The 26861-nt window shown below is 42.5% G+C and overlaps 2 protein-coding genes across 4 annotated transcripts in view; one reads left to right on the forward strand and one right to left on the reverse strand.

Annotated features, from left to right (window-relative positions):
- The first annotated feature begins 367 nt into the window (after window positions 1–367).
- Window positions 368–7746, forward strand: CACNG1 (calcium voltage-gated channel auxiliary subunit gamma 1). Its single transcript, XM_030461905.1, has 4 exons — window positions 368–794; window positions 4294–4368; window positions 6302–6439; window positions 7023–7746. Exons 1-4 carry the CDS (start codon window positions 554–556, stop codon window positions 7247–7249), a joined length of 681 nt encoding a protein of 226 aa, XP_030317765.1. The 5' UTR covers window positions 368–553; the 3' UTR covers window positions 7250–7746.
- A 7950-nt stretch (window positions 7747–15696) lies between these two features.
- HELZ (helicase with zinc finger) overlaps window positions 15697–26861 on the reverse strand; it is an 83517-nt gene continuing 72352 nt past the window's right edge. Inside the window, exons 28-31 of one of the 3 annotated variants that reach the window (XM_030461888.1) lie at window positions 26348–26588; window positions 24687–25200; window positions 21503–21755; window positions 15697–17627 (exon numbers count right to left, since the gene is read on the reverse strand). In XM_030461888.1, coding sequence (XP_030317748.1) covers window positions 17296–17627; window positions 21503–21755; window positions 24687–25200; window positions 26348–26588 — 1340 coding nt within the window. In that variant the 3' untranslated portion in view covers window positions 15697–17295. The remainder of the gene's footprint in view (window positions 17628–21502; window positions 21756–24686; window positions 25201–26347; window positions 26589–26861) is intronic. The other 2 variants (XM_008494530.2, XM_030461889.1) reach the window with 2 other exon arrangements.

Consider the following 26861-nt stretch of genomic DNA (forward strand, 5'->3'; position numbering starts at 1 on the left):
ACAAACAGAACAACAAAAAAAAAAAGAGAGAGCAAGAGACACTAGTAAGAACACTTCTGGTTAGTAACAAGCAATTATAATAGAAATAAAGAATAAAATCTGTAAGTTTTCTCCTTTCACCACTTTCTTTACACTGCAGCTCAGCTCAGGAGGCACCTCCAGCTCTGAATTTTTGGTGTGTGGTTTCTGGGCTCTGGGGCTCTGAAACCCCTTCGGATCAGGGCTGAATTCACCACCCCCACCACCCCCAGGCTATTATAAACAGAGCTGTTTTTACAGCCTAGCTGAAAAGTTAATCACCCTATTGATGCCTATTTCTGGGCATGGCGCAAGTCAGGAGCCGGCAGGCAGCCTGGGGACGGCAGCTGCAGCCACTCGGAGCCAGCGCCAGCCCGGGGGAATCCAAAACAAACCCGTGGGGACGGGGCAGAAAAGCCGAACCGCGACGGGCTGCTCCCTCCCGAACGTGGATCCAGCTCCCCGGACCGCTATTTCCCGACGTTCCCATTAGCCGGGACTTGGGAAGCCTTGTAGGGGATCAGCCAGCGCCGGGATGGAGGGGAACAAAGCCCTGAAGGTCCGGCTGACGTTCAGCATCATCCTGGTGGGGGTCTCGCTGCTTTTCGCGGCCGTGGTGACGGATCACTGGGCTGTGCTCAGCCCCAGGGTGGAGAAGCACAATGCCACCTGCGAGGCCGCTCACTTCGGGCTCTGGAGGCTCTGTACAAAGCGGATTTTCATGGAGGGGGAAGGTCCCAAAGAGAAGAGCTGCGGGCCCATCAGCCTGCCAGGAGGTAGGTGAGCACGGGGGGAAAATAAACAGGTTAAGTTTGCCTGGGAGGAAAATAGGGTTCTGGTGCCCACGGAGGGGAATTTGGTGTGGGGTTGCTTTGGTGTGGGGCTGCAAACACACCTGGTTTCTATCCTTCCATCTGCAAGGGTCTGCAGTGTTGCCTCTGTTTGTGACCATATTTGAGGCTTCTCAGCACCAGGGAGAAGGGGAGAAGGATGGGACAAGGGGGAAATCCCAGAAAGAAATCAGGATGGAAACAGTTTTGCTGACATCAGCCAGGGGTGCACTCAGGAAAGAAAGAGGATTTATGGTTGGACATAGCTGGGTCTGTAGGATTTCCAGATCCAGGCTGTTCAGGGTGGGCATTAGGTTGTCTCCAGTCAACACCAACCATCCCTCAGGGCAAGGAGCCTGCAGTAGGCTCTGCCAATTCTCAAAAAACTCACAAAAAAGTCCTAAAGTGACTTTGAACCAATTTCTCAACAACCTCCTGAGCCTCCTAACCCCTCAGCCTGGGCCCATGCACATCTCCATCCCAGCTCCTTCCACAGGGAGGGCAGGAGGGGAGTGGGCACAGTGGCTTTGATGGATCCTGGTGGTAAAAGGAGCTCATTAGGATTTTGCTGACTGCAAAGTCAGCAGCACTGACTTCCACACTGCCTGCCTCCCTGGCTGAGCTCTGCTGCTGACTTAGAAGGCTCATAGGGTCCTGGATATTTTCCAGAACAGAAATAACAGGATTGCCTTCATGTCAGGCTCACTGCTTGAAATGAAATATATATGTTAACTCATAAACTCAAAAAACTTCCTTACTACCTGGCCTCACTCTATACAATTCCCTGTATTGCTGCAGTTCTTTATCTCTGTAGCCAAATTACATGTTCTGAGGAAGGGAACTCAGCCCTGGCATTTGGATCTGCCTCACACCAAATTTGGGAGTGTGTCACCCACATGCTTAATGTCACCCAGGAGGGTGCTCAGCGGGCACATCCCCCACCCCACGCGGAGGGAAACTCCCAGGAAAGGAAAAACAAGAGAAAGTGGTGGTTAAACACCAATATTGCATGGCTGAGGGGTGAATGTAAAGCTCATATTTAAAATTTAAAAATAAAATTTAAAAAAAAGCAGCTTGGCAGGCAGGGCAGCAGCCACAGCCTTTGACAGACATCAGCATGTGCTTGCAGGGCACTGACTCCCATTCTGCCGTGCACAGCCAGCAGCCTGGTGATGCTGGAGGGGCTGAGCTGTCTGCTCCTCCTCCTCCTCCCCCAGGGGTGCTTTTCCAATTTTAAAAGGTGTTTTAGGGGTTTGAATGACACCCTGCTTTGTAACCAGCAGCTGAGGTCACAACACCTCAGATCTAATGTAAATATTTTAATCCTGGTTTTACTGGGAACCTGGGGTGAGGTGGATGGGGGGGAGAAGCCCCCTATGGATCTGGGTTGCTAAATGCTGCTGGGTCCACAGGGGTGGTGTGAGATGGATTTCACACTTCTGGGAAGAGCTGTCAGCAGGGAACCACCAGGGCTGGGAAATCTGCAGCAGCCCCAAAAAGGTTGAATGAAGAAATGTGGAGTAAAAGAGCAGATGCAGGCATCAGGGTTTCCTGAAAATCATGAGCTGTAACCAGACATTACTGCCAGGGCTGGAAAAGAAATGTAAGAATTTATCACTGCATTAATAACCATTTACCAGTCACTCCCTGCAGAGGAAATGGATGGCAGGATTAATGTTATTTATGAGGTTCTGAGCTCAGCAGACTGTGAGCTGGGGAGGAGGCTTTGGCTGGCGGGCCACAGAGCTGGGCTGGGCTTCAGGCAGAGCTTGACAATTTTACAGACTTCTTCTGAGGACTCTGACAAATTGGAAAGGGTTGGATGTCCTGCTGTGAGACATAAAAGGCTCAGGGAGATGGGTAGTAAAAGCAGGCAAATTCAGATGGATGCTGAGATGTGTCTAATTGGGGTCAGGAGGCACCAGGGAAGGTTTCTACCAAGTTTGCCTGCACTGCCAGTAACCCTGGTGTAGGTGTTGTCCTACAGGGTGAACTCCTGGTGTGAAATTACACTATTTGGAGTTACCATCTCCAAAACTCTGTGTCAGAGGCCTTTCTCTGGCTTCCTGGCCAGGTCAGGGTCTGGTCCTCTCCTACCACTCAGCCCTGACCTTAACACCTCCTCCAATCACACCAGCTTCTGCCTCCCAAACTTAACCTGAGTGGAAACCTCACATTAAAATCCAAGTTTTTCTAATCATGGTAGAGTCCACCTCATGTCCAAATGCCCCTTTCCAGCCCATCACTCCAATGCTCCTGGGTGGCAGCTGCCACCTGAACCTCTGCACTGCCCAAACCTCTCATGGCCTTTCTGCCCTTCCTTACACCATGAGTTCTCCACGTTGCAGACCCCCAAGGTTCAACCAGAGCTCCATGGAACTGGGATCCATGTGTGTCCCATGGCTGCAGGAGCCGCTCTGGGACAGTGAGCATCAGGATGGGTGGATCTGAAGGGAAGGGACCAGGAATGCTGGATGGGTGATGGCCTGGAAGGGGGAGGACACACTGATAAACCACACCTTACAGCCCTGAAGTTCAGTGAAGCTCAATGACCCCAGATTGCTCCCATCAGAAGGCTGAGGTGACCTCCTGGCAGAGATAATGCAATTAAGGGTGGAGAGAAACAAAAGATTGCCAGACAGTTTTCATCCATTATAAAACCCATTTTCAATCCTATCCATTATGTAAATGTGGTGTGACACAAATGGGCTCTTCTCTTATTCATGATAGCACCAGAGAGGCACTGAAGTACTTCAGTTCTCTTGAATAACAGAGAGCCTGAAACACTCATTTCCAGCTCAGCAGAACACCAAAACAGATACAAACTGAAAACAATCCATAATTTCACCAAAATAAAAAAACCCCAATTGAGTTACATTCTCCCACAATAAATGCCTTTTCAAAGCCACTTCTCCTACAGCTACCCCACTTCTGTGGTAACCCCACTGGCAGAGCTTTGCTGTAAGCCAGGCAGCTTACAGAGGCAGCTCCTGCTCCTGCAGATAAATCCATCTCTAAAATAAGGGGTTTTTTTGAGCCTTCATGGATGGGCTGGTTTGGTTCTCCTGCAGCAGCCACAAAGCTGTGCTGTGTCCCCCAGGGCTCAGGGATGGCTTCACCTTGGGCTTTGGGCAGGGGGTGTTGGGCTGATGGTCCCATCACCAGCAAACAGAGCAAATGGAGCAGCAGGAACAGTGATGGCCAAAAGCAGATGAACAATCAGTGTGAAAAGCTCTCAGGGGGAGCATCCTGCAGAAAGCATCAGAGGGGGCTTCAGTCTTGCCCATGGCAGTGGCCTGGCACACATCTGCTCCAGGTCCAACTCCGTGCTACCCAGGGTAGGGAACCTTAAAACCAGATTTGCTACATCAATAAAAATCAAATCATTTTTTACCATATTGTCTCAGAGGTTTCCAAGCACACAAACTTTGTTTTTCTCTTTCAGAACACAACTGCTCCTATTTCAAGCACTTCACACCAGGCCAGAGCTCAGAGATATTTGAGGTGACCACCCAGAGAGGTAAGAACAAGCCTCAAAAATATTTTCCTAACTGAGGTGCACACAAGATCTAAGGTACAGGGGTCCCCAGAATGAGGGTTTGATCTCAGTTCAGATACCATCAGCTGGGAAAAACATTAAAAAAATTGCCAGAAAGGGTCAAATCTCAGCTTTCTGGGGAGAATAATTGTTATTTATGATCACACTCAGAAGTGGGATTTTGCTCCAAGTTGCCCCAAAAAATATATAACAATGTCAATGCACACAAAAACTGCAAAAAGCCTTCTCAGCACTGAAATCACTTTACAATGCATCAGGAATTTGATGCTTGGCATTGATTTTATATGAAAGACATGTGAAAGCAGAGGGATTAATTGAAGGAAGGAACCAGGATCCTACAAAGACACAGTCAGTGCTTACAGAGCCTGCATTTGGAAAACAGCCTTTTGCAGACAAACTGCATATTCCTAATAAATCCCTGATCAAGCCCAATGTTTTTAGCCCTCATCTAGGATGCTGCTCTCTCTCTCACCCTCTCATTAAAGACAAACTCCTTCCTAGTTTGCCATATGACATATTTTATTCTGGAGTAAATGAGCTGATGATTACATTAAATGTACTGAGAATCTGCTTTTCTTCCAGTGGAAATTATAACAGTGGTTCCAGGTTTTCTGGAAAAAAATCCCTAAGGGAATTTTAAATGGATAGAAGAACATACACCTGAGCTCTCTGCTTCTGCTCTTGTATTTACTATCAGAGCCACCCATCTGATCTGAAAAATGTACCCAATGCTTAGTCAAAAACTCAGCTGGCTTCCTTTTCTTTGATGTATAAGAAAAAGCTTGAGCCACAGCAAAGTGTTTTCCATTGAAACAACCCCTTCCAGGCAGTTCCAGCACATGGGAAAGAGAAACATGAAGGAAATGACAATAAAACAGTGGGATGAGGAGCGATGAGAACAAAGAGTGATCTGCTGTTCCCTGTCACAGCAATAGCAAGGATTTGATGGCAGCCAATTAGTAACAGGCAAAAAAAAAATTCTTCATGATTTTGCCTGGGAGATATTTTTTTTAAATGCCTTGGAAGGCAAATATCATCAGGCACTGTGATGTTCATGCATGGCTACACGTGTTAAATATTCAACTAATCTGAAAAACGAAGGCAGGATGTAAATGAAGGCCTGAATTAGCCAATTAGCCATTCTTCCCCCCCATCCAGGCACTGAAATGGGCTTCAGCTGGGGGAAGTGTCCAGCACATGGCTTAGCAAAACCCAGGACATTTTATAGATGGTTTCATCCTCTGCCCTGAAGAAGCTGGGATTTCACAGAGCTGGAAATCGTTGTTTAAAATAATTTTTTTTTTAATTAAATAATTTAAATAAACAAATAAAAATAAAAAAAAAAAGGTGCCATGCAAACACTTTACCTCTGGCCTGCTGCCTGCTTTGCCCCATGGAGCATCTCTGCATCCCTAGGACATGGGCACCACACACCAGGGCTTTGTTGGGTCTCTGCACCACAGACCTGGAATAAAAACTGCCTAGAGCTGTTTATTTACTCGGAGAGCAAAGCAGGGAGTGATGGAAGAAATGTGAGCATGGAGCCTGGTAAGGCTTTGAGAATAACTTCTATGCAGCAAGGCTAAAATGACTCCAGCCCAGAGCTTCATCAGGCCAGCACAGGTGCCACTTGCTCCTGCAGTGAGTGTCCAGAAAGTGCTTTCCCCTCCTGCTCTGCTTTTATACCCTTTGCATTCCAAAGCCACATGGCCAACACTTCCCTCTGCTTTTCAGGGAGGGAAATACTCAGCTCACCCCAGCCACCTCTCCACACCAGCAGGAGGATACATATTTCTCAAGTATTTCTCTTTTTCCCAGTCCCCACAGCTGATGGGAACAAGCTCAAAAGGTGCAGATCTTTGCAAATGTTTTGGTGTTTGTTTTGCTTTGGCAGAATACAGCATTTCAGCTGCAGCCATTGCCATCTTCAGCATTGGCTTTGCCATCATCGGAACAATCTGCGTCCTCTTATCCTTTGGGAAGAAGAGGGATTATTTGCTGAAGCCTGCTTCCATGTTCTACACCTTTGCAGGTAGGAGAGTTGGTGCTCACATATTTCCATATAGCCCAGAGAAACTCTGAGATCCTGGGAGGGTCTCCTACTTCATTCACCCTGAAACTGGTGTTTTCACTCAGCAGCTTGCCTGTATTTTTAAAAAGGGGCATTTCTGATACATTCAGTTTATTAAGACTCAAATCAAAGACAGACCTGATCCATATCATATTGAGCTGTCTCCCAGAACCATGCAGACTGCATTTTTACACAAGCTGGTAATATCTGCCAGGCCACAATGCCTGAAAGGCAGATGGAAATTGTCACCTCAGTAGGAATCTTGCACAACGTTTGGAAAAGCTCCCCAGGGAATGTAATTATTCCTCCACCACTTGGAGTTTTCCCACCTAAGCCTTCAGGAATCACTCTCAACAAGTCACTGGGTGACTTAGAAGTCTGGGTTGGAGCAGAGCTCCATGCATTGGTTCCTTCAAGCCCTGAAGCCACTGCCTCACCTGTGCATCTCACTGCAGCTCCTCTTCACCCAAAGGCAGGTGAGGGTTAATTCAGGATGAAAACCTGACAGCTGGTGATTCAGCTCACTGCTCCTGTCTCCCTTCAGGTCTCTGCATCATTATCTCTGTTGAAGTCATGAGACAATCCGTGAAGAGGATGATTGACAGTGAGGAGACAGTCTGGATTGAGTACAGCTACTCCTGGTCCTTCGCCTGTGCCTGCTCCTCCTTCGTCCTCCTCTTCATCTTCGGCATCGGGCTCCTCCTCATCGCGCTGCCTCGCTTCCCCCAGAACCCCTGGGAGACCTGCATGGATGCAGAACCCGAGCACTGATGGGCCAGCACCCATGGAAGAAGCCAGAATGTGTTTGGAAAAGATTTGTTATTTTTTAAAATGTCTGGGTCTCGCTGTACTCCATTACCTAAGGCATTACTGAACCAAGGCATGTTCACCTGACATTATTGCTTTGTTCTTTTTCTTTTTTTCTTTTAAGAACCCCAAAAGAACACTCAGCACCAGCCTGGGTCATGGGAGACCCAGGAGTTCAGGGAGAGGGTTGGCATCCATCCTGGGTGAATAAATGCCTTATACTGTCCTATTAACAGCCACCCCTCCTGTTTTATTCAGCAGTTAAAATTAAAGGGAAAGAAAAACCCTACATAAACAATACCCAAAAAACTTTGCCTAGCACTGGGATAAAAATTCCTTCTTGCAGTTCTATTCTTTTGAACTGAGCACGAAAAACCTGCAAGATGCAGTTTCTCTGCTCTGCCAAGAGGTACTGAACAGTAAGAGTGACATTTTACCTTTAATAAAAAAGAGGAATCTTCGAGTAGTGTGATTTTCTGCAAACTTATTTTGATGGATGAATCACTTGGTCCATCACATTCTTCTTGGTCCAGAGTGACAGTGTAATGCTGGGTGGTATTTACCCTACCAGGGTATTTGTTCCTGATGAGTGAGCTGTTTCAGAACACGGTGCTTTGCTCACTGCTTGTGTACAGAAAATCAGGAAAAATCCTTCAGGGTTTCTGCCAAGAAAGAAAAGGCTCAGAAACACCCAGGAGAGTCAGCCCCCAAAATACTACACAAGTGCCTGGCTGTTTCTGCATGCTTGAAGAAATGTTTGCCCAAAGCAGTGCTGGGGGGGAGGCTCTGCCTGGCACAGCACCCCCAGTGCTTGGTTGCTGCAGCACTGGGGAGACTGGAGAGGACTGGAGGGGACTGGGGGGTCCCCCAGCTCCTCTGGCCAAGCCCTTTGCACAACCACCCAGCACCAAGAGGTGGGTGTCTTTCTTTTCTTTTTTTTTTTACAGTTTGATTTTCAGAATCTGCTTGGCTTCCACCTCCCCCTCCAAGGTAGGAAAAAGTTTGTGTTCTACTTTGCAGCTTTTTCACCCAGTAACTTCAAAAGCCAGAGGAAAGGAAACTGAAGTCTCCTCCTCTCCTTGCTGGCCTGCCCAAAGTTCTAAAGAAAACCAGAAGTCAGAACAGAAAAGTTCAGATTGTTTTGAAGAGATCTGCAATTGTCACGTATTGAAATACTTCAAGCAATTCCTGAGCAGTTTTGTGCTGGTGCAGCTCCAGTCCCCAGCCAGACTCAGGCACATCTCCATTTCCTCCTCAGCAGAATGGCAGCGAGAAAAGAAAACTTTTGGGAAGTTGCTTTAAGGTTTTTCAACCTCTTTGAAGTCAAAAAGCACTACAAATAACACACACATTATAAAGTTTTGGGATAAAGCATTGATTGGAGCTCAGATCTGAGCATGAGCTCTGCCTGTCTCTCATCACTGCAAGCCTTCAAGTTGTCACCAAAACATTATGAAACTCTAAATGGTTTTGAAATCTTATTTTTGGGTACTGAGCTGACATTGTTAATTTGCATTTCCATTGTTCAGGAAAAGAGAGGCTAGTTTCTAGGGAGATCCTTTACACATGACAACAAGAGGAAAGAAAGTTGTTGGTGTGATCCCTGCAGTGGGGTCCAACCCCAGCCTGGGACACCCAAAACCACAGAGCGTGGATTAATCTGAGCTCAGCAGCTGGCAGGCACAAAGGCATTCCCAGCTCAGCCATCACCATCCCAATGAGCTCTCCTTGGACATGCACCAGGTTGGGATAAGAGAGGTTTGGGGATGTGGGTCTAAATTCATCACCCCACACAGATCAGTGACACATCCTGTGGCCATGGGAAGCCCTTTGCACTCACCTGTCTGAAGCATCATCCCTCCCATGCACTGCTGCTTCTTTGACAGAGTAATTTCTTCTTTTTCTTCTTCTTTTTCTTCTTCTTTTTCTTCTTCTTTTTCTTCTTCTTTTTCTTCTTCTTCTCCTGCTGGGACAACTTGCTGCCCAGCCAAGGAGCTTCCCTTTTTGACAGTCATGAGCAGGAACCTACAGATTTCTGATAACCAGTCCCTGGAAGGTCTCGCCCATCCCATGTGTGTTCCCACTTGTCTTGGGACTGTACCACTTCAAGCTACAGTGAAGGCAGCAGGAAGATTCCCAGTGAGAACTGGGGATTGGCAGGGGACCAGGGGTTTTACAGCCTCTCTGTACTCACTTTACTCATGGGGCAGAGAAAACACAAACCTCCTGGCAGCAAGAGCCACAGGCAGCTCAGTCAGATGCCTCCTAAAGCTCTGAAACTTGCTGAGCTTTATCATCTGCCTGCTGTAAGTTGAGGGTTTTTTCATCATTCCCTGCTCCCTATGGTTCCTGCAAGACCAAGAAGCATCTGGATGACTTCATTTTCTTTTTCCAGACATTAGGAAATGCTGATGAAGGACCCGTCCATTAAATTGGTCATTGGTATTCACAGTGGGAAAGGCACTGCTCTTCCAGCAGGTTTGTTCTGCCATATCAAATCTCTCTGCCAGGGAGCCAATAATGTGTTCTGAGAGAGTTAATAAAAGTAATGGGCCTCCATAAAGAGAAAAGAATATAACATTGGGGAGGGAGCAGAAACTAGATGGAGTTTTTATTGTCTCAGCTGAGAGAGCAGCCACCAAAACTTCAGGAACATCCCATGAAAACATAAAAGAAGTGCCCTTAGTGGTAGGGTCCTCAGAGCTGGCTGGGGATGGGAACCCAGCTGCTACACATGGCTTTGGGAGATGGGCTATGAACCAAGTGGGAAGCACACACCAGGGAGAGGCAAAATAATTCCCAGAAGTAACTCCCATCAGCTTCCATGAAACCCCAACCACCAGTCCTGGCACTACCCAACCCATTGACACCTTTGGGCATGGGGCATTTGCCACTCCATAAACCAACATCACTGCTCATCTCCTGGGACTGAGATTGGGGCTGCTAAAATCTGCCCATGGCACTGCAAAGCCCCAGTGTTAAGCCAGGGAAATCAGTGGAACAGAAGATGGGAAGTTTGTTTATGCAGAGAGCAGGATCTGCTGTTAGGCACCAGAATCTGTTTCCCTGGTTTTGAAATGCTGTGTTGTGTGAATTCAGTGTGCAGAAAAGGTGCCAGACTAACAACCCTGAAGAACAAATCTGCCTGTTTAGCAAGCAGCTTGCTGGGCTCTCAGCATTTATCTGCAAAGAGGCAGCACAGCAACAACCCAGCCCAGCCCAGAGGGGAGGCAGAGCTGGCAGCTCAGCCAGGTTTAGAGCACACACAAGGGTGCAGAGATGGGAAAGGCACAGTCAGGAAGCTTGGTACAAACTCCTACTTTTCTCTTAGTCCGTGCCTAAAAAGGACCAGCACACACACATGATGCACATACAGCCCAAGGTGTTGTTTATACAGGCACAGGTGGCCTTACCTCTTCACTACTGCCTTTCTTCTCTGGTTGCTTCCTCCTGGCCATCACCTCTTTCTTCTCATTACTTCAAGAGTTGTGGAAAGCATTTCCAGAAGGTCCAAAAGACCTGAGAATTTTTGCCTTCCCTGCAAGTAGGTGCCATGCTACAAAGGGACACTTTCTCTCTTGGGCTTGAGGAACCTACCCAACCCAAGAGGTCACCAATGTCAGGAGGTGTCTGACATCTGCCAGCCCCAAGGAAAGCCTTGGAGACCAACACCAAGCCCTTGGGTCATCTACCTGCATGCCAGGAACCTGACCCATGTGCAGAAACTCTTTATTCATTTTGAACTCCCCTTAAAATAAGCTTCTGCTTTCCATGGAGGGACAGAGCTCCATGGAATGTCACATCTTAAATACTGGAGTAATAGGTTTCTCTGTACCACAACTTGTACCCATAGCAACAGGATCTGGTTTGAAGGCATCTGCTCAAATTATCTCCCCTTTCCATTATCACCAAGGAGCAAGAAGAACATCACATCTTTGTTTTGACTCAAGTAGAGAATGAGATTGTACTTGCTTTGTCACCCTTGATCAACCTCCTGGCTCCAGTGAAGCCACTGACCATAAATTCAAGCCATACAGACACCAATATGCACTCTCTGCATCTGGACACCCAGTGAGCTGCTCTTCTGCTTTCTACACTGAAATGCAAAGGGAATAAAGTCTGATTTCACACCTACTTTCTTTGTAATAAAACCAGCAGCACAAGCCTGGCCTAGCAGGGCTGCACCCCAGGTTCTGGGCCCACCACCTCTGAGAATACCATGAATGATTTTTGCCTAATGAGTCTTACACAAACTGGACTGACAACACCTTCTAACTAGTCCTGGGTAATTAAGATCACAGAGTATTTTCTGTAATTTATTAGAAGCATATATTAATCCTTAATGAGGCAAAAACTTTTTAACGTTTCTCAGCTAAAGCTGCCAAAAAAAACCCCACCAAAACCCCACACAGGAAACTGATGTTTCCAGCCCATTTGCTGAATATCCTTTTGCTTTACTTGAATGGAAGAATTTAGAATGATTCAGTCCTTACTCCCTGACACAACCAACAAAAAGATACTGGCTGAAGTATTGCTACACCAACAGGAATAGTCCATATTTCATGTCAAGAAATATGATGTGCAAAACTTTCATAGGCACCATAGATCATCACCATCTGTCTTGACAAAGTAATTGGCTGCTGGGTTTCCAGGAAAACTAGAAACTTAAAAAACTAACAAAACAAATCAAATGAGTTGAATGATGATACAGGCAGAGCATGAGCATTTTGGGCTTCCTGCTCTGGAAATGTGTGGATTCTGATACCTTTGAGTTCACTTAGAAAATATTTAGAGTGGTCAAAGCCACAGTGCTACTTACAGTGGAGATTTTACATACATAGCAAAAGAACTGCTGAGAAGTGCTTATAGAGCATGATCTCTAGAAAAAAAAAAGAAAAAAGGAAAAAAAAAAAAGAAAAAAACAGCTGAACTTGACAAATCTGGGAACAAAAGATTAATTAATCAAAGTAGCAGCACAGTGCTCAGAGGGTTTGGAAAGTTAATGGAAGGATTCCCATGGAGCTCCGGGTCAGTAATGCTATAGCCCATACAATTAAGTAAAATGGTACAAACTACAGGAGGTGACAACTTCCAGGAGAAAATATGGATGCAAGGGCTTTGGTTCCAACCAGCCAGCTTCTATAACAGCTCTTTATGATTTGAATTGTGGCAACACTTCAGGCTGCCATTTCACTAGCAATGAGGCATTCTGAAGGGTGAAGATTTATGCTTGAGAGCAGGGAGAGGGGCATTGTCCCAAGAAGTGCTCTTGGTTGGAAGGAGCTTGACACTGGACAGACCTGAGAACACACCTCCCAAGTCAATCCACTGCCCCTAAGTGTCCTGCAGAGCAGGGAGCCCAGCACCCAGGAGGACAAGAACCAAAGGGACCTGGGACACCCACCGCCAGCCGTGCCTGCCCCTCAGCAGTAGTGCAGCTCCCTTCAGAAACAGGCAGGAAAAGGACAAGCAAGCTGGGCACAATCACATCCCACACCCTACCCAGTCACCCAAGTGGCACTATCCTGCAAAAAGGTGTGAATTTTATTCTCCAGCCCCACATTACCTCTAAGCTCACAGAAGTGAGCAGCATCTTCTCCGGTTTGTTTCCTGACTTCCTAAGGTCAAGTTTCCAACTTGCAGATGCAGTCTTCAAACAGACACAGGGAAACCTACCAGCTGCATTCAGAAAGGAGCTTTCTAAAGGGTAGAAGCTCTATTTGAAATGCAAAAAAATAAAAAACATTTTAATCTTCTGGAGTTCAAATCATTCTCTCGGCTCTTCAGGAGTTTCTTAACACCACACTGACAGCCTCCCAGGAGACATCCAGATTTTTCTCATGAAAAAATGGAATGAAAGAGAATAAAGCCAGAACTTATTCTTGATATTAAGTACAAGCTTTCTAAATTCAGCTCTGGGTGATCTTGTCATTTAAATTTTCCAATGCAACAACAGGGGTTTACTCCTGGACGAGGACCATGGGACTTGACACTAACTGTGCTTTTAAGTGTGACATTTTAGCTATAAAAAAAGGTGGAGTGAAACACTGAGTTGGTGCATATGCTCAACCCTTCATTAAGCTGCAACAATTTAGACAAACTAAGAATTTAAACTTCTCATTTTGAATTTTTTACTATAATTGCAACAGCTCCATATCTGCAGTGCAGCCTGAGCCAGTGCCCACTGGAGCCATCTGTAAGGCTTAATTTGATTTTAGTAAGATTTTGATTAAAGCCCTAGAAGAGTTTACAATGCAGGTTGGGACTTTTTTAAGCAGCTGTCACTGCCATAAAAAGGGGATAATTTGCTCTAAAACCAAAAGATCCCACTCAGGGCTAGATATATGACATATAATGGCTAGACAAGGCATTTCCAAATAAAATTCACTCTAAAAAATGCAACTGATTCATGCTAGACATTTGCAAAGCTGAGAGTCAGAAGAACTTTATCACACCATCCTCAAACTCCTGGCTGAGAGCACTTAAGAAAATTTAGAGCCCAAACCAGCAGGGATTTTCATAAAGTTATTATAGAAGTGAAATGGGAAGTCAGAGAGAAAATGCTCCTTTACCCATAACATTTTCAGTGCAGATAAAATGCCAGCATAAAACAGAAAAAAAACCCAAACAACATGGCAAGATGCAACCATCTCCCCCTTAACCAAGTGACAGATAGCAGTAAATTAACAAGTGATGTTTATTAGTTTAATATTCAAATATGGTGAACAGAATCAAAAGACTGCTCCATATAAATGAGTGATTTTGAAACCCCTGAAATTACAATGCCGAGTCGGCGAAGTGAAGTGCATTTGAACCCTACCTCTCCTCTGTCACAGCCTTGCACATCTCATCATCAAGAACTCTTCACAGACTATAAATGTTCAGGCACACAGATTCTTCTTCTCTCAGAGCAGTGCCAGGTGCTCCAGTGGGGAGAACTGGCACAGCTCCACTGAAATAAAAAAGACTTTGAGACTAAACTTTGCCCGGCCCTTGCAAATCAATTTCCCTCTTTCTGCAGCCATCAGCTCGGCAAAAAAAAAACCCCTGAACAGTAGTTTTGCTTGATTCAAGGTTGCAGAATGTGGCCTCTACTCATTTTTGTCTCCTCTTTGATGTTTTGATGCTGTATGCTGACGTGCTAAGCATAACCTGGCAGGGGCTTTTCCCTCCCCCAGCATCTTTCGTTTGGTATAGACATGAGGAAATAAATTAAGGAGTTATGCGTGCTTGTCTTTACAGCAAAAAAAAGAAAAAAAAAAAAGGAAAAAGAAGGGAAAAAAAAGGAAAAAAAAAAGGGAAAAAAGGGGGGAAAAAGGGGGAAAAAAGGGGAAAAAAAAGGGGAAAAAAAGGGGAAAAAAGGGAAAAAAAGGGAAAAAAGGGGGAAAAAAAGGGGAAAAAAAGGGGAAAAAAAGGGGGAAAAAAAGGGGGAAAAAAGGGGGAAAAAAGGGGAAAAAAGGGGAAAAAAAGGGGGGAAAAAGGGGGGAAAAAGGGGGGGAAAAGGGGAAAAAGGGGGGAAAAAGGGGGGAAAAAGGGGGAAAAAGGGGGAAAAAGGGGGGAAAAAGGGGGGAAAAAGGGGGAAAAAAGGGGAAAAAAAGGGGAAAAAAGGGGGAAAAAGGGGAAAAAGGGGGAAAAAAGGGGAAAAAAGGGGAAAAAAAGGGGAAAAAAAGGGGAAAAAAAAGGGAAAAAAGGGGAAAAAAAGGGGAAAAAAAGGGGGAAAAAAGGGAAAAAGGGGGAAAAAGGGGGGAAAAGGGGGGAAAAAGGGGGAAAAGGGGGGAAAAAGGGGGAAAAAGGGGGGAAAAAAGGGGGAAAAAAGGGGGAAAAAAGGGGGAAAAAAGGGGGAAAAAAGGGGGGGAAAAAGGGGGGAAAAAGGGGGAAAAAGGGGGAAAAAAGGGGGAAAAAAGGGGGAAAAAAGGGGGAAAAAGGGGGAAAAAGGAAAAAGAAAAAGGAAAAAAAATAAAAAGAGGAGGAAAAAGTTTTCAGATTAAGTTTCTGAATCACGAACCGGTAAAGATTTATAATAAAAAACTATATGCAAACCTCTGCAGTGTACTGAGTTTAAATCAATCCCATTATATAAAGACCCTTGCCTTAAAACATGAAGTCAAATGCAAAAAAACCTGATTGTAACCAGAGCAAAAATCTGATTGAATACAGCAGCAGCCACTGCTCATTAGTAAGGTGTCCCATGGACAGCTGTACAAATCTGAAATCACCCCCACACAGCTCTGATTCTTGTATGTAACAAGTGGAGGAATACTGCAACTACCCCCAGCTCAGTCCCTGTAAAATATTTCCCAGATTTAAAGTTACTTCAAGTGTAAAAGGAGAACAATTTATCTGGAGAAACTATACAAACACCCCCTCTGCCTCCCCAGCTGCAAAAGTAGGAACAGTGTGCAAGACCAGAAATCTTTATGGACAAAGTTTATCTTCTGAGTTATCATTCACACTTTTTCTTTAATTTTTTATATATCCCATAATTATATAATTTTTTTTTTAATTTTGTTTTTTTCAGTTTGTATTCCTAAAGGGCCAGGTTTGGGGAGAACTTAGCAGAATTCATTAAGAGATCAATAACCTGGTAACCATTCTCACCCCCAAAAGATTTCGACTAATTTGGATACAGCTTTGACAAACATTAAATCTCTTCTTTAATGATGTTTCCTCAAAACAAAACAGTTAGCAAAATATCTGAATTTCCTTGTATAATGTCACATTTTAATGTAAACATCAAATAATGTACCAAAAGTTTTACTGGAAAAAAAAAAAAAAAAAAAAAAAAAAAAAAAAAATCAAGCGGCACAATTCTTGATACCACTGGAGAAGGGGGGGAAAGCCAGATTACAAACATTTACACATGCATAGTGGAAAAAAAATTAAACAAACAAACAAAAAAAGTCTTTTACTAAATTCACGCTTTTTTTTTTTTTTTTAAAATAGTTATTAAATCTACTAAGCACCAACATACCTAAAAATTTATTTTCAGCTTCATGATTCATTTAAAAAACCTATCAAATTAACTTTTCAAACAAGCTTATATTACTAGCTTGTCCAAAAATAAAATGTAGAGGGTTTTTTCTTTTTTTTTTCTTTTTTTTTAAATTATTTTTCTTTTTTTTTTCTTTTTTTGTGTTTGTTTTTTTTTTCTTTTTGGGTTTTTTTTGGTGTTTTTTGTGGTTTTTTTGGTGTGTTTTGTTTTTGTTGGTTTTTTTTTTAATTTTTTTTTTTTTTTTTTCTCTTTTTTTTATTGTTTATTTTAAAGTATACCAATACTTTTTATTTTAATGTTTCCAAACAATGGCATAGGTGTCTGGAAAGAATGCCTTTACTTTACCCTACAGTGGATGGAAAATACAATACCACATCATACAGAATCTAAAACTAGAAAAGTCTGAGAATGCAGCATCCCTTCACAAAAAAGCTGATAAAACTGAAAGTATTTAGAAGATGCTGCACTTTTATTTAAAAAAAAAAAAAAATTAAATGAATTTAAGCAGAAATAACATACATTTTTACATTAACTGGCCATTTCTGGTACAGAAACCCAGCATAGTATGCTAATGTTATTGAATAAATGTAAATGCTACTTACAATCTTCTTAAATACAATTTAGACAAACTTTTTTTTTTTTAACTTTTTTCCTTTTTCCTTTTTTTTTTTTTTTTTTTTTTTTTTCCTTTTTAAAAGTTGTACAGGTAACCTCTCAGCTGCTAGTTTAATGCAACATATCAGTAACATTACACAAATTAAAAAATAAGGTGTGTTTCCTTCCTACAGAAAAGCTTCCAAAAATCCGACCCACATCAAAAAAATGCAAAATAATGGAATAGAATTAAAAAAAAAAAATAAAATAAAATTAGTTGCAAGTCTAGCAGCAAAGCAATTAAGTGAGGATATATTTACTAATATAAACAAAGGGAATATTTGCAACTACAGGTGAAGCCCCAACTACCTTAGATCTACCGACACAAATAAAAATTAAATTCTCTCTAAAAAAAATAATCTGGTTATTTAAAATAGGAGTAAAAGCCATTGCTACCTGATGAACTACCTAGGCTAAGTTCCTGAAACAAAGACAAAGGGTCACTATTCTTTTTTGTCTGCTCAGGAGGAGGTTTGGGCTTTGGGGGAGCCCGCAGAGCACTTGCGTAGGACATGACCGGTTTGCTCCCACCAGCGTTCTGCTGGTTGCTGCTGTTGGACTCCACAATCTGCTTGTTGGGCATGAGAGGTGGGAACTGGCCAAGATGTTGGAGCACGTTGTAGTTAAAGGAATTGGAGAGCTGGATGTTTTCAGCCTTCAGGTGTTCCTCTGGGGGTTTGACCGTCTTCGGTGGAGCTGCGGAAAAAGAGGAAGCGGAGTTTGAGCGAGCAGCTCTGATTTGGGAAATGGGGAGGAAGACAACCCCAAGTATCAAAACTACCTCTGCTGGTGACCTTCCTCACCAGCTTCTTTGTTTAGTCACTCTTGGTCCCAGGCAATGCCACCATTACGTTATCTAGCTTCATTTCCAACTGCTGGATCTTCTATGATCCTTGCCTGGTGCAGCTGCATCACAGGGAAGTGGCTTCGGAATGGGATCTGCTCTAATTTAAACACTTTATCCACTTAGACATCACAAAGACTATTTCATTTTTCTTGCTTTATGGCTTATTAGGCTAAAATTAAAATTTACAGCACCATATATAATTCATTCTCCAGCAGCAATTCAGAGTCCTGAATACCAACTGACTCATTATTGATGTTTTAGTCTGAATGCACTCCTGCTAATTGATATCTTCTTGCTCCACACTTAACAATTCCTGTAACTATCAGAGAAAATGATGCTTTAAACTGGAACTGCTTTCCAGTGAATTTTGTGAATCCTCACGCAGTCTCTTACTTTTGCCTGGAGAATTTTGCTGTCTTACATAGCTGGAGAAACTCTACACTGAAATGCAGGCATATGTTCTATCTAAAATAGCCTAGGAGCTGGGCAACAAACATATTCTCTAATTATTTCAGTCTTCAAGTGGACATATTGTTTTTGAAGTGTCCATATAAAAATGTACCACCAAATGAGTAAAAAAGCAGAAAAACAGAAATATATATCATTAAGTGTCACAAAGGCTTTTGGTTTTGATTTTTAAAGTGAAACACCCCAAGTTGAAGAAGAATGAATATGGAAAGAACATAAGGGAAACAGTTTTGCTAGGGTTGCTATGACTCTAAAAAAAAGAAAAAAAAAAAACAACCAACAAACCAGAACACAAGCAAAATCCTCCCCAAAATACCTACAGCACTCAAGAGAAAACAAGTAACAAGTAGGCAGGCCAGAGGTGAAATCTATGCGTGGCCCGGGTGCGTAACTAAAGAAAATAGATGAAATAAAGATAGAATCATAGAATCATAGAATCATAGAATTAGCCGGGTTGGAAGGGACCTCAGAGATCATCTAGTCCAACCCTTGACCCACCGGAGCAGTTGCTAGACCATGGCACTGAGTGCCACATCCAGTCTTTTTTTAAATGTCTCCAGGGACGGAGAATCTACCACCTCACCGGGCAGTCCATTCCATAGCCTAATCACCCTCTCCGTGAAGAAATTCTTTCTAATATCTAACCTAAACCTCCCCTGGCACAACTTAAGACTGTGTCCTCTTGTCTTGTTGAAGGTCGTCTGTGAAAAGAGTCCAGTTCCCACCTCGCTACAGCCTCCTTTCAGGTAGTTGTAGACAGCAATGAGGTCTCCCCTGAGCCTCCTCTTCTTCAGGCTGAACACCCCCAGCTCTCTCAGCCTCTCCTCATAGGGCCTGTGCTCGAGTCCCTTCACCAGCCTGGTTGCCCTCCTTTGGACCTGTTCCAGGACCTCTACATCCTTCTTAAACTGAGGGGCCCAGAACTGGACACAGTACTCGAGGTGTGGCCTAACCAGCGCTGAGTACAGGGGCAGAATCACCTCCCTGGACCTGCTGGTGACGCTGTTTCTGATACAGGCCAGGATGCCATTGGCCTTCTTGGCCACCTGGGCACACTGCTGGCTCCTGTTCAGTTTCTTGTCAATGCAGACTCCCAGGTCCCTTTCTGCCTGGCTGCTCTCCAGCCACTCTGTGCCCAGCCTGTAGCGCTGCATGGGGTTGTTGTGGCCAAAGTGCAGGACCCGGCACTTGGCCTTGTTGAACCTCATCCCGTTGGAATCGGCCCAGCTCTCTAGTCTGTCCAGGTCCCTCTGCAGAGCCCTATAGTGAATAAAAACTTCAATAATTTCCTATCAACAGCAAAAAAGCACGGCACATCAGGCTCTCAACTGGCAAATTTGGAAAGTGCCTGCATGGAAGGACACGGAGCAATTCCCAGCAGCTGTCCCTGCACTGATAGAACCCAACCCGGGTGCCGCAGCTGCTGCTGCTGCACAAGAAATACAAGCCCTGGAAAGCTTGCTGTCAGGAGTGCTCACTCTCAGGCAATGAATACAGGCACAGAAATAGTTCACAGCATCTCGTTCCCATGGATTTTTATTTCCTGGCTAAAAATCAATAGTAACCAGAAGCACTGAAGTTATTGGTCATTAACCCCTAGCGCTATAAAATATCTTTGGGCTTTAAATGTAATCATCACAGCCAGGCAGCTGTAAATGCAGCAAAGCAAAGCAGCCATAAAAATGGAGATATGTTTGCATGAACAGGGCAACATTCCATAAACATTTATTTCTGAAACAGAAACCATGCTCAACTACAACAAGAAATATTTCCCTAGCAGGTGTTGATACTAGTTAAAACTTGCCCGTTTCATTTAGGATTTATTATTTGTAAATATACTTTTTATTACATATGCATGATTCCTCTGAGGATTTTACTCTCAAAGAGGTCCCAAATCTTTCCATTAAGCAGGGAAATGTGGTTGCAGCTGATCCCAGTGTAACCTTGTGAGGGTTCCTGGCCTCCCATTAGGTAAATGTGGTGTCCAGAGAGCAACTTCAGAGATGGATGCCACTCCTGATGCCACAAAATATCATGCATGGAAACCCTTGATTTTCAGTAAAAATATAAATAGGCTGAAGGAGGTGCTCTGAGCTCGAGGCTTTGAACTTAGCACAAGTGACAGTGCCATAAATATGTTGTAAAATAACATTTTCACATGTTGGAAATGAAAATGCACATGAGGAACTTAACTCTTGAGCTCTGTCAGTGATAGGAACAGCTTTTAGTCCTTCAGTCTCCACTGCATATTTCTGCTTGACAATTACTATGCCTCAAAATTAGATGATGTTTTTTATTAAATTTAACCAAAGCAATTAGATCTTAGGGCAATAAAAGCAGCTTATAGGTTTTTTCCCACATTATTAAGAGTTTTTAATATTCACACTGGAAGATTGTTCATATTTTTATTAATTTTTTAAAAATTATTGCTGAAGATCCTTAAAGCAAAACCATGGAGAAACTGTACTATCCTGGTAACTTTGTTTTTCACAAGTCTTAAACATATGGAGAACAAAAGAATAGCTGCATTGTTCCAACCTTCTATTTGCAGCCTTCTTATGACTGAGAAGTTAAATTAATTTCTCTCTACTAAATCAATCAGCACTGCTACTGCTACCAGGGAAGCCAGGTTCCAATGTGACTCTTCCACAGTGAGAATTTAAACTTCATGATTACTTTGATGAAGTACCAGAATTTACTGGGAAATACACAGAGATTACTAATTCAGTTGACACTGGTTCTCCCCTAGACTGTGATATCAACAAGAAGTATCACTGATTATAGAAGCAAATAACCTAATTTGCAAATAAATCCCACCAGATACCTTGGCTGCCTTTAGCAAAAATCAGTTGTGCTTGAAACCACTGTCAGAGAATGTGTGGGTTTACTAGAACCTTGTGAGAAGACCTAAGGAACAGGATTGCTCTTTGTAAATGCAGAACACTCAATAATATTCTTAAGACATCAGCAACTTAGCAAAATGATAGCAAGATACCAAATGAAAACAGGATTAATCTAAGAAAACCTTTATGTGCTAAATCAATGAGTAATTAAAAAAATCTTTGCTTTAATTAGTTATAGGAGTTGATGAGATAGGAGAAAACATTTTGTGGGAAAAAAAAAAAGAAGAAATTAAAGAAACAAAAAAAACCCAAAACCAAACAAACCCAACCCCCTGACTGAGACTTTTTCATTCCATCTTAAATACTCTACTAAATGGAGTAGAGAGAGAAGGAAAGATCAAATCTGGACCCACCTAACAACTCCCGAGGTGGAACTGCTCTGTTGGCTCCGTTGCATGGAATGTTTGGGTATGGGGCAGATGAGGAGGAGTTTACCCACAACTCAGGTGATGAATAGTTGAAGGATGACTGGTTACTGTGGTCCTGAAGCTCTTTACACTGACCAAGACTGTCTTGAGGAGTGTTTAATTCTTCAGAACAAGCCTGGACTGAACTAGAGGAAATTCTTCTTTGGTACAACGGCCTGCCTGGTCCTCTTGGTTCATACTGTAAAGAAAACAAAACCAAAAAATACCTTTTGTTCCTTTATTTAACTGCACGTATCAAATACCATTTTTCTATGCAACATCTTTCCCCACGATGACTTATGGAAAAAAAGAAAAAGAAAAGAAAATCCTTTGCATTCAGAAAAAAAATTTACATTTCAAGTTCTATTTTGTGTACTGCAGTAACTGATAGTGTATTTTAGTCACATAAAACAGACACAGAATTTTAAAGGAAGTGCAAAGAGCATTAACTGACATTCCTTAATTCTTATCAGCTTTTACCTCTTACACTCCTGTGTGGGAGATGTGTCACATAGTGAGGAGGAAGATATGCAGCATTTACAAAGGAAGCACAGAAAAACAGACAGAAATAATAGAAAGACTAAGAGAAGATGTCCAGTTGGAATGTAGAGGGGAAAAAAATGGCTTTTCATTTCCAAAGGACAAATGGATGACTTGTATACCAGGACTGGGGGAAGAAGGATACATTTCTATCCTGAATTTTGAGTATATACACACAAATGCTCTGAAGAAGTGTGTGCCCAGGAGAAAGAATGCAGAGAATTTTATCTGAAACCAGAGAAACCACTTGCTTCCATAACTCTGAAGATCATATAGATGAAAATGGCTGGAGTTCTATTGATCAACCTGGTAGCTTCAAGTGTTCAGACTCAAGGACTCTCTAAACCCTCAACCCTCTAAACTTTCTCAAGCCCCAAAGCAAGCCTGTTGTGTTACAGCTTGTTTCTGTAAAAACACACACAGTATCTGCTTCCTTCTCACCATACTGTCTAATAAGAGCAGAAATACCAGAAGGCATAGAATAAAATCTATACTTGGTAAAAATTAAACAAGATAATGAAACGCATTAAAAAATAGCTAAATAAACATCAAATAACTTGCTTGCAATGCCCCAATATTGTCATTAATTGCCCACAAAAAACAGACTGCATGAAAGAAAAACTCTACTATCTCATTATAGCTGTCACACTATTATAACCTATCAGTGGAACAGCACTTGTGATATCCTGTCACTCTACTCTGGAGGATATTCTTTAACAAGAAAAAACACCAAAAAAACCCAACACTAACCAAAATTCAGAAGGCACTGTCTGAATCACACCCAAAAAGTATACTTTTTTATTGAGTTTAATAACCAATTTTGGTAAGCAATCAGGAAGATATCAAAGTTCTGGACACTTGGAAGTTCAGGACCAGACAGAATAACTAAGTATTCCCTTTGATATACACTTCAAATCTGACTTGACTAAACATATTCAAAAGCTTTCAAGTATCAAATCAATGATCACTTTTATAAATAGTGATTGAGGAAATAGTTCAGTAAGGATACCAAAAACCATGCTATCTCCCCTGACACCTGCCTTACATGAGGGATATCTGATATGTGATTTGTCTATTCAGTCCTACCCACCAGCTGAACCAGCAGTCTTGGAAACTTTACATGCAAGCCTCTGTCTTGTAATGCTTTTACTGCACTTGGCATTTCTGTCACATATTTTGAAAGGAAGAAGAAATAAGAACTAAACTGAATTTGCACTAATTACATAAAGGCTCACTGTTTGTCTTCAGATAGCAGGAGCTGTCACAAACTCTGTAGGAATATTTATTAGTTTATTACTGCTGAAAAGCCATTGTTCCTATGTCCCACTGTACTGACAGCATTAACTGTTGTCAAAAAGTATTAGATTTTATGCAAGGTGGTATTGTTTTATAGATTGAGACATAGATTTTTTTACATGTCTATAAAACCAAAGCTTACTACAGCTCTAGCTGGGCCTGAGAACTCCATTAGCCTCCCCGGATTCATATAAGACAGAAATTAGTAAAATACACTGGAATTCAATTTCAGTTCTTTTGTTGAGGCACATAAACTAAATATTTTCTATTTTCAGAAGTCAGAAGGCAATTAGACATGTATTATGTGGGACAGTGATGAGCAGGGATACCTCATAGAATCATAGAATCATAGAATCCTTGGGGTTGGAAGGGACCTCGAAAGATCATCTAGTCCAACCCCCCCTGCCAGAGCAGGGCCACCTAGAGCACTTCGCATAGGAACAAAACCCAAAAGCCTCTCAGAACAAGCCACTTAACTCAGTGTACAAATATTGGATTACATGCAGTCAGTGCAAGATTATCTGAGAATATTGATTCTGACATTCCTGAAATACAGCCTGGCTCCAGCATACTCCATGTCTACATATCATACACTCCCTGGCACTCCAGATTCCAACAGGGATTAAAAACTCCTTTGCAAAGTGTGACCTGTCCTTATTCTATGTGTTTGCACAGTCTACATCCCATAACAGACCCCTGCAGAATCCACAACACAAGATCCAGAGGTTTGGAGTGTGGCAGGGGTTGTGCTGGGTATTGCTGCCTGATTCCCAACGCTCTGAGCCCCCAAAATACACAGGCTGGTTTTACACAGAATTACCTCAGGTAATTAAATGAGGTTTTATATCATGCTAAAACAAGTCTATTGCTCTGGTCTCAAATTTGTATGAAAAGTAACTCAGCCATTTTCACAGTATAACACTGAGTCAACTGCCTGGTTGATTCAAGCTGACTTTCCAGAGTCATTTCATGAGTTTGCACCTGGGGTGGAGTTAATTTGCACTACAGATAAATGACATGCAAGTAACAGAGCAATGATTCCAAGAGAACTCTTGAGCAACATTCAAAAAGCCAAGACCCCCTGTTTAGTAGAGAAAATGTTATACCTTGTGTGATGAGAACCACAAACACACACAGGGTGAGCCGAGAAGACAAGGGAAAATTTTTACCCCACAGAAATCCCTACTGTGAGCTGTTAAAACATGAGACACATATTTTCCATTCATGTTCACTTGAAAACATAACTGGGTATTAAAATGACACAACAGTTGCATATGGGGACAAAAATGCCTACCTCTTCTAAGCTGTGGAGCGAAGAAGCAGATACTGCTCGAGATGTGAGTGGATGAAATGGCTCCTGACCAACTGCATGCTGATGATTCTGTATTTGTATAAAAGGGTTTTGTTGTGACCTATGGGGCAATGGAGGTATACCATAATGAAAGCCCTGCCCCATAAGGTGGTTCTGCTGGAGGTTAGCATAAGTCCACGATCCATCAGGTTGCAGGTATTTCAAGGGAGATGGGGTTAGATGTTCAGATGGCATTGAGAAAGGGGGGTTGTATATTTGGGGTAAATGCTGCTGAAATGCTGGGTTACTGGGGATTTCAATGTCTCTGTTGTTTTCAGTGAAGTTAGGAAAGTGACCACTGTGGTTAGAGTTGCAGGAAGGAGAAGGGAGTGCTGGTGGGCTTCTGGGCTGAACTTGTCTGTATTGCAACAGTCTTGACTGAGGGGGGGGCATTTCAGCTAAGTCCCGATTTTCGCTCTGATCACGGTGTGACAATTCTCTGAGCAAATCCTGGAACCTGCATTGACAGAGTAAAAGGATCAAGAAAAAGAAGAAATGGTTTGCTGAAATGCCACTCTGAGGTTGAGAAAACTCAAAAATCACAAAACACTGGATTTAAATATACTCTCTTCACACTTACTGACCCTAACTTCAAAGGACACGACTGAACAATCAGAAATTAAGCACAGGAGGATTAATTGGATGAAATACCTACCTGAATCATCTCAAAGTTTTAATAACCCTTGAGATTCCTTTTCAGTCAGAAGAATCAATTGGGTTATTTCTTAAGAGACAACTAAGGTAAGGATTTCCTGCTGTATTACACAAAGTAAAAAACTTCACACAGTAAAAGAAAACTTTAACCCCTTAAAAAGGTAAAAACGAGAGTAATCAGGGATTCCCCACTTGCACAGTATACTTCCAAACTTCTTCAAAAGGTCAAGAATATTCAATTCAGCACTTCACAGAGTCAGATAGGAGAGCATTTAGAGGCTTTACCATGGCTATAACAAACCAGATGGAAAATAAAGCATCGTGGGAGATGACAGTAAACAGAGGCAATTCAAAAAACCAGCCTTGACAATATACATGATTAAAGCTGATGACCACTGGAACCATTTTTCTGTTTATATTCAACAGTTTGCTTTCTTGCTCCATCTCAAATAGAAGCTTTTGTTTTTTCTTTATTTTTTTTTTTAAATCAGCTTTTAAAAGCAAATGCTTTTTGAAAGGGAAGAAAGGTTTGGGTTTCATTGAGGAGCACTGTTTGGGGAAGGGCTGGTTTGTTTCTTTTTAAGCACATAAATCTGAGACTGCTAATTCAATTTGAAGAATTTACAACTTAAATAGGCCTCAACTACACTAAGACATCTCTGTTACAAACACAAGGCTGTTACTCTCTATCCATTCCTTAGTCCATAAATACTGCACTGTAAAGCTCCATAAAAGTATTTTTTTTTCCACTGCAGCTTTACTACCCAACAGAATAAAGCATAACACATAATAAAAGCACAGTTGTAAGTCAGCCTGCCAACTACTTCAACCTTCATAGTAACAGCAGCAAAAAGCAATACCTTTAAGTGTCTTGCACTTGACCACAGTGTTACAGATAGATGCCCCCTGCTCAATTTTACACAAGCTCTGATGACTCAGTAAACAAATACCTTGAATATGTTGCCTCTGTTTCATCTTCTGTATTACTGGCAAGTTTCCAGTTTGCCCTAACTTGCTGCTGCTGATGCAATCCAATTGGTTGCTGAGGAAGATGTGGTAGATGAGGATGGTGATGGTGTTGATATGGAATAGTGCCTTGACTGAGATAGGCATTATGTTCATTCCATTGCTGTAACCTGGCTTGTTGTTGCTGCCTTATTGTTTCCAAAGCTACATTTCCATGCATACGATCTATAAAAATAGTTTTAAAAAAAAAATTTATCTAATGCCCCTTTTTAAAAGATCTTTATGTCAGTAAAAAAAAAAAAAAAAAAAAAAAAAAGAATACTTTTTATACAGCATATTCCAGGACCTATTATATACTAACTGCATTGCAGTGTATAACCTGGTTATTTAACCCATATGGAAAATCATATAAACATGAATCTTCTAATAAAGTGCTGAATATTCAAACATGCCTCAAGCAGCAAATTATGCTCAATGACATTACTTATGGAAACTAAC

This window comes from Calypte anna, chromosome 18 (genome assembly GCF_003957555.1).
Source record: "Calypte anna isolate BGI_N300 chromosome 18, bCalAnn1_v1.p, whole genome shotgun sequence".
NCBI lineage: Eukaryota > Metazoa > Chordata > Aves > Apodiformes > Trochilidae > Calypte > Calypte anna.